Here is an 11,691-nt window from a genome sequence, read left to right on the forward strand (position 1 = left end):
TTTGTTTTCATTTGAGTAAAACCTGTATCACTGCAGAACCCGGACTGCAAACCGCAGTGGAGGCTAACTACGACTGACGCCGGACCAGTTCACTTAATCTGATATATACGTTTGTTGATTGAAATGTCTGCGTAGATTTGTCTTACATAACTATTTGTGTAGGACACCTACTATTATTACCACGCCAAATAGAAACTATCGGTTTGCATTTCTGAGTAAAAGTATCACAAAGAATGTGAAGGACCAGGATGAAAGTTTCCACATACTATTATCCAGTTTGATTTAATAAACTATATGTGGGACAGCTGATCCATGTTCTCGGTAAACTTCAAGCTGTCACCTCATAATAGTCATTTCAAGATAAAATCACAGACACTTAACAGAATGCTCCCCGCGCTTATTTTCCCCCTGCAATCTGATTGGTCTTTGAAACACACTTTACTTCCAGTAAATGGATATAGATAAAACAAATGAAACGGGGTTTAACGTCCTGCTTTTCTTTATCGACCGGGTTAATGAAGAAAATACCCCAATTGATTCGCACGTGAAGATTCACGTTATGTCTTCTATTTTTGTCTCCTGTTCCTGCAAGCGTTATTTTCTGTTCAGGATTCCTGGCGCTAATTCGCTAGGAATCTTTTTAAATGGATTTTGTCCCATCCAAAAATAACATAAAAGAGATGAAAATATCGTATTTTTAATCGTTTAATCAGCATTTCAGAACATTAAAAAGAATCAGATTTCATTTTAAAAAACAAACAAACCAAACAAAACACAGATCTTATGACATTTGGATTATAATTTCATATTTGGAATTTGAATATTGTTATGTACTTATGTACGTTAACTGTTTAAAAACAGTAAATGTACATAACTGCTGAATAAAAAGTTTATTTTGGTCTGGTATATGGACCATGAGGAACACAAAGACTATGCTGTGACTGCCTTATCATGTACCATATTTTGCAGTCTCAAATATTTGTCATCTTAAAATCTACACTTAATTATCCAGACAATTACTTTCAGTCAAAAATAAACTGGTTTGATCTAATGGATTTACAGTTTAACATGAAGCAGCCAATTAATTTAATGCCAATAGGAAGGTGTAGTTCATGCATGCAATTCATAACAAGTCCTAAATCTCCATTTGAAACCAATCAATATCACTACAGCTTCAAACTACTAATCATGCATAGATAATTGTCAGTCTTTCTTTATGCCCATGTCAAAAAAAATTGTGTTTATATTTCAAGGCTGAATGTATCTACATTTGAAAAAAAACTGACCAAAACCAAGGTGGATATAGGGAAACACCCACAGTTCTCAGTTTACAATCCTGCCAATCCACCAATTTTTTGCCTATTTTGAGTCTGATAATATCACTAAATAGACAAATGGGATTTTGTAAGTATTAGAAAGTACATTGTGTCTTTCCATCAAATAATTGAAATCCTAAATGAGCCACATAGTCAATAATCATTTTTTAAAATTTAAACTTAAAAGGGCTGAAAATTTTTCTTTGGATAGTAATCTTAACGATTCTAACAAAAAAACGAGTTCAGATACCATCTTGAACTTGATGTTCATAGATAAAAATGAATTCTCCTTCAGACCTTTAGTAAGATGACAGATTGAAATAAAATTATCTTTAAGATGACTAGAATTGATTGATCTTAATAACTTTAATATGATTTTGGTGAAACTAGTGTTCACATATGAACGTAACTGCTAATTTAGTCGGGAACACTTAAATGATGGTAACTCAATCTGAATATTTCAAACATTTGCACACTTCACATTCATTTTATCACAGTTAATGCCTTTCTCAACTCAATTAATCTTTTATTACTAGAAAACAAATCCCATCAAATTATTCTGAAAAACAAAAAAACTATTAAAATATCCCTTTTGAACAGGATTTTGGATAAAATTTATAACAAAGGAAAATATGTAACAAATAAAACTCAGTCCTTTATACTCAATTGAACATAGCCATTCTCACACAAATTAGCATTACAATATCTCAATCAATATAATAAAAACATTATTAGCAAAAAAAAATAACATAGTTTAAACAAACTTGATTGTTATTTTTTTCTTCTTCTCAATATCTTATAAATGCCATAAAATAAGGACATTAACATTTTAAAAATATGTTGGTTTAAGGATAATTAGGTCATCCACTGAAATACCCCAATCTTACTTCTATAGAACATAGGTGTGTATTTGTCTTTATTAGGTCATATATAAATACTATGTAGACTAACAATTTCTATATCAAACTGAACTGTATTCATATAACAAAATTTTTGTTCACTTCTTGGGTATGTGCCTTACATTTTTCATGAACTCTTATATATTAAATCCAAGTTTACTAAATGTCATTGTGCTTGATAACGATAAGAGGATACTTGTCGAAACGTTGTGCTATTAGAATAAAACCAGTGATTGTTTCCTATAAAAATTGTGTTCTGTTATTTTTCATATACTAAAAAAAAAACCCACTACAATATAAATATACACAAGCAAATCAAACAATTAAAACAAAACTTATTGGCACTTGAGGGCAGTTAATATGGATAATAATACATATATTACTAAATAAATGCATACATCTTTAATTCACAACACATATATAATACTTTCATTTGGCTACTGTATACAATACATTGTAATTACATTGTTCTTCCATACTTTCATTTCACTACTACTGTATTGAGTACCATTACATTAATCTTTAATACCTTTATTTTGTTGTATCTAGTGGTGTGACTCAACATCACAACTATTTACAATATGTCTAAAATATGTATTATATTTTCCACTGACCACATTTCTAAAGATTTTTTAGATCTTTAAATTTCCCTGAAATTGAACTCAATTTCTAAATCACACCAAACTGTCTCACTCATTCCAGGTTTAAGTAAAAAGTCTGTGCACGACTTGGACTTTCATATAATTATTGTATATTATTTGTTGATATTACTAGCTGGAGATTATATTGATGACAACAAGCACACAAAGCGTAGATATCTAACAATTCAGTCACAAAATGAAATGAAAGGGGGTTTAACATTGTATGTACTATTCTGCGCCAACAGAGCTAATGAAGAGGGGTGTATGCCATGCTGTGAAGGAAAATTTTCCCTGACATCGGCGCTACAATGTACTAATATTTCGATTTCCAACTATCACTATCAGTTTTTCTTAATGTGCTGCCAATGGTATACATTGGACATCTATTTTTTCGTTCCATATGAAGGTATGGGGCGCTTTTCATTGCTAGACCCTCCATCATGCACCACTACCAAGCAGTAACAAGACCAGAAAATCCCAAGGGACTTTCCCATTAATGAGTCTACTAATCACTAAGCAAGCCACCCACATATATAAATGAATAAAATGCATCTTTGATATCAATTTATAAGTAACATTGTTTAACATATGACTGGCAGGATAAATTCACAAAAATACTATGTTCAATTTAGCATTTGATGCAAAACAAACACCACATCCAAAGATAATTTAATTTTAACATCAAGCATGCCTGCAGATCTCATTCAATAAATTCATTTAAACACGTTCATAAAATAACATATAGGCTTCAGAGTTCAACACCTGTGTAAAGCTTGTTTTGCGTACATTTTCATCAGAGGTGAATAACCACTTAGATCCCATGGGATCTTTAACGCATGGCACTGGATTTCTGCGATAGGAGACAAAATGACCTGAACACTCATTACCTTGGTGACTAACTACCGACGCTAATTTGTAAGTAAATTCAACTCTGGGCTTTATTTCTGGACCATTGTGGTTTTCATCAGCATGAATATTATGCATGTTTAAAGAATTAGGAGGCTGGACAAATATACCATTCATGGTACTGGAGTCATAATTCAAAGCTCTTAACAGATTAACTGGAGCAGATTCCATCATTAATTTCTGGTTCTGAGTACCAAACCTGGAAAAAAAATGTCCAGATGGAATTTAGATGTCTCAATATATATTATGCATGTCACTCAGGCTTATATTTCTAAATAGTTCATTTTGCTGTCCTAAATTTAAGAGTTTTAAGAGATGAAAAAGTTGACTGTGCTTGTACGTACTAAAATCATCACCACAAAACTAGACTATTCTCTAATTCTATGTTCATTTCGAAACTAACAAGGAATTAATGGTAAACCGGTTGATTTATCACTTCTTCAAGTCAAATTTCTAAACAGTGGTCCCAGATAGATATCACTGGGCAACATTATACATTTATCCAAGTAAATTAAAATAAATCTGCAAATCAAACTACAAAATGTAAAACACAAGGCCAAATTAGAGAGAGAGATGGGTTTTAACGTCCAATTGACATAAACTAGGTCATTTTAGGACAAACATATGGTTTAATTTTATTTCAATTATTTGCTTGCGCATAGGGGTCTTTAGCATTGGGAGGAAACCAGAGAAAACCAACAAGGTTGGACATGTGACCCTACTACTTGTCACATTCAAGCAGGGAATCGAAACCACACTATGTGACTCAATGACAGACCTTCCGATCCAATGCGCACATGTTAACCATTTAGCCACCTAACCTCCCATTCTCCAAAGAACAAGTCTGCTAAGTAACATGTTGATCGTACTAGAATAGGCAGATTACGAGATGTTTGAAACAAAAAAATACATCTGACATTGTGCCTTCAAACCACATTTCTTTCAAAGGAGTGACAATAAACTCAAACTCATCTTACCTCAAGCTATCTAAAGTATCATCATTTCCTCCAAATAATCCATTTCTATAACACAGATTCTTTTTATTAGCTTTCATGTAAACATAGTTGTCCATATGTAGAATTTCAGAGAAGGCTATGTGATCATAACGTTTTACAGGTACATTGGAATTCAACCATTGTTTTCGCTGTATATGAATACACAGACATTGAGGTAACTAAAAAAAAACAACACACAATTGACGGAATAAAATGAGCAGTAATTTATGTTCGAATAAAATGTCAGCAAATTATTTATACAAAATCTAAATTTTCCTAATGGATTTAATTTTACAGAATTATAGTTATATAAATTACAAATGTTATATTATTTTCATAATATTTTATTTGTCATAACTGTTTTACTAACATCTTGGAAGACATCGAAGTTAAAAGACACTAAAAGCTGCTCAATATGCCTGCTTTAAAGGAGGCAAATCTTTAACTCAATATCATCCACAGTCTTGGATTAGTAATGAAGCAACTCGATGAACGAGGCTTAACATATCCCACAGGAGAATACCACCAGTGTTGACTGGAATACCGTTTCAATTCTCACTCTTCGCGTATTTTGACGAATATAACTGATTAGAACTTACAGTAAAAACAGAAACGATTGAATATAAATAAGTTTATACACAGTCATATTACATTACATCCCACTTCTACCTCGTTGCCAGTGATAACCTTTGATAAAACTGTCCTGTTTATTTCCAATACAGGCATAAAAGTATCCGTGTATCAGAAATGAACAGTACGCTTTCCATAAAGAGTACTGTTCATTTCCGACAAACAAACACTTTTATACCAGCTGGATGAAAACAAACGCCTAGAAAGTCATAAATTTTATTACAAATAAATTTCAAAGGACGAACCATCCACCGATGCACACTTCACCAGGATTGACCAACGTTGTGCAGTGTCCTTTACATTTAATATAACTGCAGTCCTCTACGCCAGGGACAAGTTGTTTTGACGATGTGGTTGGCTCTATGTTTACTTACTTAGTCAAAACAACTTCGTCTTTCAATACGGAGTGCAGTCTAAAGAAAACATGTGACTGTTTTACGCTCAGGGTAACGCAGCAAGATGAACATGTAAATACTGCGAAATCATTCTACCACGAAATGTAACTCGAGGCACAGAAAGGGATAAATGAAAGAGCAGAAAGTATTTGTCGCATTTCGCTTGACACGACTCGATAATAAATACTATTTTTCACATTTCGCTTCACAATACTCGATAGAAATGTGATGTAGGTGACTTATTAGCGCCTTTCCTCGGTGAAGATCAGGACAGCTTTGGTCGGGGGCCGCCTCGGCTGGGCCCATCGACCAAAACTGTCCTGATCTTCACTGATACACCTCAGAAAGTGTGCTAATAACTACTACTTATCATATGCCTTGCGTCCATTTCTAGGTGCCAAAGAATAGCGATTTAGCTCCTTTAAGAGATCCGACAAGCTCTGCAAGATTTATTTTTGGTTTTAAAAGATTAAGCCATAGGAAAGAGAGATTTGAATTTGGTTGCCTTTAAGAGATCTAACAAGCTCTGTAAGATTAATTTTTTGTTTTATAAGATTAAGCCATACGAAGGAGAGATCTGAATTTGGTTGCTATTTCTTCAAAAATGGTACACTGAGATGAATATGGCTATAAACTACATACAACTAAAGATGCACCTACCTTGCCTATTGTTAGTTTCTTTTTAAAACTAAAGATGCTCCTACCTTGCCTATTGTAAGTTTCTTTTTAAAACTAAAGATGCACCTACCTTGCCTATTGTTAGTTTCTTTTTAAAACTTGATTTAGGAATATCTTGTGTTTTTAATATTTTAGCACAGCCAGGACAATCTACATTATTCACTGTTTCTGGACATATAAAATGTCTTAATAACTGGTCTAAGGTAAGAGGGCCCTGTGTAGTAAAAATAAATGTTAAAAATTCATCCCTTTTTAAATATTACTGAAGATCACATACTTCATACATGTACTCCAAAAAATATCTAATATGAATATTGTAGAATTTAATACATTATTTTAAGAACTTCTGTAAAAATTCATCCCTTTTTACTGAAGATCACACTGTTTCATACACTCAAATTTTTCATATGAATATTGTGAAAATGAATACATTATTTTAAGAACTTTTGTAAACTGACTGAAAAATCTAACTCACCCAATATTTTTGTGGGAAACTGAGAGAGAGGCTGTCAAATAAGTCATATTTCACTGGATAGCGATATTTACATTTATAACATTCTAATTGGCTTGCTAGTAAGCCACGGAAAGGGTGATCCATTTCTCGACGAGGGAGGATGGGTAACTTGCCTTGACTTCTAATAAAAGCTACACCATCAGGTTGATATTTATTACATGGATTCTGAAATGAGATAAAACAAAACATATAAAATATGCATTCACAAGAACTTAAAGGGTCATTATGGAAGAATAGATAAAGAACTGGCAGTTCTCAATACAGTCAAATTCCTCCACTCTGAATTTTAGGGCTGGCTTGATCATCATTACTAAAGTTGGTACGATAAAAAACACAGTCTCGATTATCCATTTTTGGATTTAATCATCAATGAGTGTTGAGCAGCAAATTGGATTCAAATCCAGTGAAAATCCGACACATAAGATGGCATCATGAGTTAATTAAGGTCTTTTCATGTTAATAAATATCTAATTAATAGTTTCTATAACATTTCAGGCCCACAGAAAGACCGGCAATAAATAAGCAGATTTAGCTTGTGTATAATGTATGTTAAAGGGAGGTAACTAAGAAAATACACCAACAGATTTGATCCAAAGACAATCACACACAGCTGAGACGACCATTGGTTATCACGATTTCTTGACTATAGTCGAACCAACTGAATCTGAATTTCATTTAGTCCGAACTTTATGGTCGGAGTAGTTTCAAGATAGCGGGTGTTGATGAAACATAAGTGTAAAATATTTAGAAATAATCTATTTTTGTTTAGCATATGATTTTAAAAAAAAATGTCTGAAAGAATTTTAAATGGTTGCTACTTCTATGAGCAGATATTTCTTGTCTTGTGTGTTATGTCTAAATAAATGTAAGTCTAAAAATGAAGCATAATTTCAATATTTGTGCTATGCAAAAAGTAAAGTCAAATTACAAGGAATTTAGTCCACGGGGCCAGCCATCCTTGAAAAGACGACGGTCTGGACAATCTGCATTTGTTTACAAGTTCCGACCACTAGTTGTGAAAACATTATAACCGAAGGTCGTCCAGTATAGCATGTAGATGGTTAGTTGAGATCTTGTGTTTAAATATTTGAAGCATGAGTATTGTACCTGTAAGGCTTGTACATCAAATAATGATACAACACTAGGATATCTTGATGTTTCTTCTTCTAATGTTTGGGTTAAAACATGAAATAATTCATGACTATCCTAAAAAAAAACAAACAACCACAAATAATAGCAATTTATAACGATAAATAATTTTCGCTATTTCCATAATCAGATTGCTAGGTTATTAATGAACACATCCTCACACATTGACATTACAGGCAAGTTGAAATCAGCTTCCATTGTTTATATTTGTATATTTCATGCAGATATTCTTTTGCTGAATGGAGTGGTAATTGGTACTGGTTATGTCAATTCTTTAGAGGTTATCGCTCGATTATGGAAATCAGTAAATGACAGAAGTACATATCACATACAACACTGCATGAACAACTATTATTCTAGTAGGTCTACATAAATGATCTAAGTTCTACATATAAATTTGGGATGTTTATGTTTTGCTGAATTCAGAAAGCTTCATGATTCATGCTTAAGTTTGCTATCAATTCCTATCAATGTTGAAATGTGAAACATCACAATGTTTAAAACAATTTTATATATTTTGTTATGAAAGTCATGTTACCTGTTCATCAGGTGATATAATCCAACCCCTTCTTCTTAAAGCTTCAAGAACTTCACCTGGACTAAAAGGATCTAGTTCACAATCACCATCATTATTTAATACTACAAAACAAATATAATTTATCTTACAATTTGTAACTGCATTTCAGAATGAGATATTTATGTAATACTGTGTAAAAATAACTGTTACTCATAGAAAGCCAATTTCCTAGTCTGAAAGTCAAACAAGGAAAATCATCTGTTATCATTATCAGGAAGATGAAAAATCAAGATTCTATGTACAACACTGACAAAAAGTGAAAGATCCCCTTAAACAGAAGTAGGTTGCAGTGCAGCTGTCAAGGTAAAATTTCCCTGACAACCACAGCACACTATCTTTCACATGCTTGTCTTCTAACTGTCAGTAAAGCCTCTACCAAATCACTTGCGAAGTGTAATTTTGAATTTCAATAGCCCATTTTTTTTTTGTTTTTTAACAATTTGAGCTGGTCTGGAAAACTATTATAATAGCCCTGGTACATTGTATATGTGTAAGAAAGGAAGGTCTATGCATTGTGACACAGATTAGAGGTTACTCGCATTCCATTTGCTTTCACAAATAGAAAATCTGCTTTGTTTGATACAAGTTAAATTCAAAATATATTTTCACAACTACTGATTGCATTATTTCTACTTACAGCGTAATACTTTTAAGATAGTAGCAGCCAGGTATTTCTTGACAGTAGATGTTGATACATGACGAGATAAGAAATTACCCAACCACACTGATACAGAGGGACAAGCTGACCATGATTGTAATACTGCATTTAGAAAACAAGTATTGCCAAAGTTAACTAAACCAGGGCAATAATCTGAAACAATAAAATATCATTGAATTACAGCCCAAAACAAATGAAAATATTACCAAATGGTGTGAACAATGTATTGGATGATATCATTCAAATCCTAATTGTGAAGTCCCCTGTGTGCGTGTTAAAGTTAAAGATACAATGGAAGAATAGATAAAGAGCTGGCAGTTGTCACTATAACAGTTAAAATCTAGTTAATGTAAAGGGAATATGCTGAAAATTTCAGTCAAATTGTTCCACTCTGAACCGAGGTATTAGCGTTTGAATTTTAGGCTTAGCCTCCATCATCATTACTAAAGTTGGTACGATAAAAAACATTATTCTTTTTTGGATTAAATCGGATTCAAATCTAGAGAAAATCTGACACATAAGATGGTACCGAGAACTGATTAAGATATTTTAATGTTAATAAAATGTCAAATTAATAGTTTATATAACATTTCAAGCCCAAAGAAAGACTTGTAATAGACAGATTTAGCTCTTGCATAATGTATGTTTAAGTATATTACATATCCCTATATTTTTTTTCTTTGACCCTCTGATATCAGCTACACTGACATTCATTGTCCGAGTACCAATCATTTTATCCTGGCTATAAGCCGTGTTGACCACATTGAATCCAGAACCAAATAAATCATTTTTGGGCCTAATATAATAATAAAATTGGACCTGGTAATATCAACAGTTTAGGTATGGACTATGGTGATCAGAACCTACGTAATCATACTACTGTAGTTGTTGCTATTCCAGGCCTAAAATTTGGTCCGGTTGCTTGGTCACCCAGACAATTCACTACGTGTGTGTTGACCCGGCAACTGTGCCCCACGCAATGAACTGTTTTTGCTGCATAAAGTATAAAGGTAGTTTTAAAATAAAACAATCAAGGAAAAATTTGATTTATAACTTTTGTTCATAATATTCAATATATATGCTTGTTAGTTTTAAATTTTAAATAATGAAAAAAAAATATGTTTCTGAATCTCAAAATTCCACTTGAAAATAGTATTGCCATTGGATTTACCATATCATAATTTCGTTTCACTTGCAATTTGATTTCTTTTGGCAAACAAAAAAGAATTAATTAACAAATACTGAAATAGAAGATAAGAACTTCAATATAGTCTTAAAACAGAGGTGGTGATAGACTGGGTTTTCATATTGCAGCTTAAGAAGGGACAGGGAGGGTTTGAGTTGAGGGCAGACGATTTTCCCAAATGGCAACACTGTCTACTGGCGCAGCAGCAACCTAATATAACAAGACTCAAGTCACTCAAGAGTAACTAGTTACTATACTTGTAACGTTAAACTGTGTGTTTAACGTTACAATTGATACAGTCTAAGAATCCTTACGCAAGTTCAAATAGGTTCAAACGCACAATTGTCAACACATATCACTACAGTTTGTATTGGAATAAGTAATTCTATGACAAATAGTGAAGACTGGACCACTAAAATAGTTACCGAACAGTTTTTCTTTGTGGTTATGCGTTCTACATTTGCATAGCGATGTTTCTTATAATGACATTTTACATAAGCCGCCATGACACCAGCCAGTTGAAATTTCGCGTAGCAGTTGGGTTTCATCAAATCATATAATTATGCGGCAAGGCTTCACCTTTATTTCAATAGGAATTGATTTATTATTAGGTGTAGTACTGTTTTGGGTCAGTTTATGTGTAAATTAAGGGAGCTACATGTATAGGCCAGTAATCTTTTTGTAGTGATTTCACTAAAAAACTTGGGCAAAGGAACTCTGTAGGACGAGCCACTACTGTGGCTGGAGTAAGGCGGAAGACATCAGAGTGGAACCATTTCTAAAGAGTTACGTGAAACTGAAACGTCTAAACTTTTTATTGTAATTCAAGTAATTGTAACATAATTTTTACCAGCTGTTTTTTTCTTCTTCGGAGGCCCCCAAAATATATAGGAACCTAGTGCTGCGACTGCTGCCACGCCACTAATTATAAAAGCCGGTCTAGCAAACATTATGTTCACAATTTTCGATACTTTTTGATATAAAACAAATGTTAATCAGACGATATCGTACGACATCAACAAATTTGGGATTATAAAAATTTCCAACTTCATCAACAGAACTAAACGAAACTCATTGACACGTTGTTAGAAGAAATATATGTTTTGAGAAAAAAAATAAAAGATAAATTTAAATATATTGTTATTTT

The 11,691-nt window shown here is 32.8% G+C and overlaps 1 protein-coding gene across 1 annotated transcript; it reads right to left on the bottom strand.

Annotated features, from left to right (window-relative positions):
- Nucleotides 1-689: 689 nt before the first annotated feature.
- Nucleotides 690-11,577, bottom strand: LOC126825308 (ubiquitin carboxyl-terminal hydrolase 30). Its single transcript, XM_050554896.2, has 8 exons — nucleotides 11,395-11,577; nucleotides 9,338-9,511; nucleotides 8,662-8,762; nucleotides 8,082-8,180; nucleotides 6,936-7,139; nucleotides 6,531-6,674; nucleotides 4,740-4,936; nucleotides 690-3,961 (listed from the first exon to the last, which is right to left on the bottom strand). The coding sequence occupies exons 1-8, from the start codon at nucleotides 11,492-11,494 to the stop codon at nucleotides 3,574-3,576; spliced, it is 1,407 nt and encodes a 468-aa protein (XP_050410853.1). The 5' UTR covers nucleotides 11,495-11,577; the 3' UTR covers nucleotides 690-3,573.
- Between the last annotated feature and the right edge of the window lie 114 nt (nucleotides 11,578-11,691).

The sequence above is a fragment of the Patella vulgata genome, chromosome 6, assembly GCF_932274485.2.
Source record: "Patella vulgata chromosome 6, xgPatVulg1.2, whole genome shotgun sequence".
NCBI lineage: Eukaryota > Metazoa > Mollusca > Gastropoda > Patellidae > Patella > Patella vulgata.

What these genes read in the sequence shown, in the direction of transcription:
- LOC126825308 (XM_050554896.2), bottom strand. Translation starts at nt 11,494, where the DNA reads ATGTTTGCTAGACCGGCTTTTATAATTAGTGGCGTGGCAGCAGTCGCA. An exon ending in GTTTCCCACAAAAATATTGG is followed by an intron (nt 6,675 to 6,935) that starts GTGAGTTAGATT and finishes TTTACTACACAG; the next exon opens with GGCCCTCTTACCTTAGACCA. An exon ending in AGAAACTAACAATAGGCAAG is followed by an intron (nt 4,937 to 6,530) that starts GTAGGTGCATCT and finishes GTTTTTTTTTAG; the next exon opens with TTACCTCAATGTCTGTGTAT.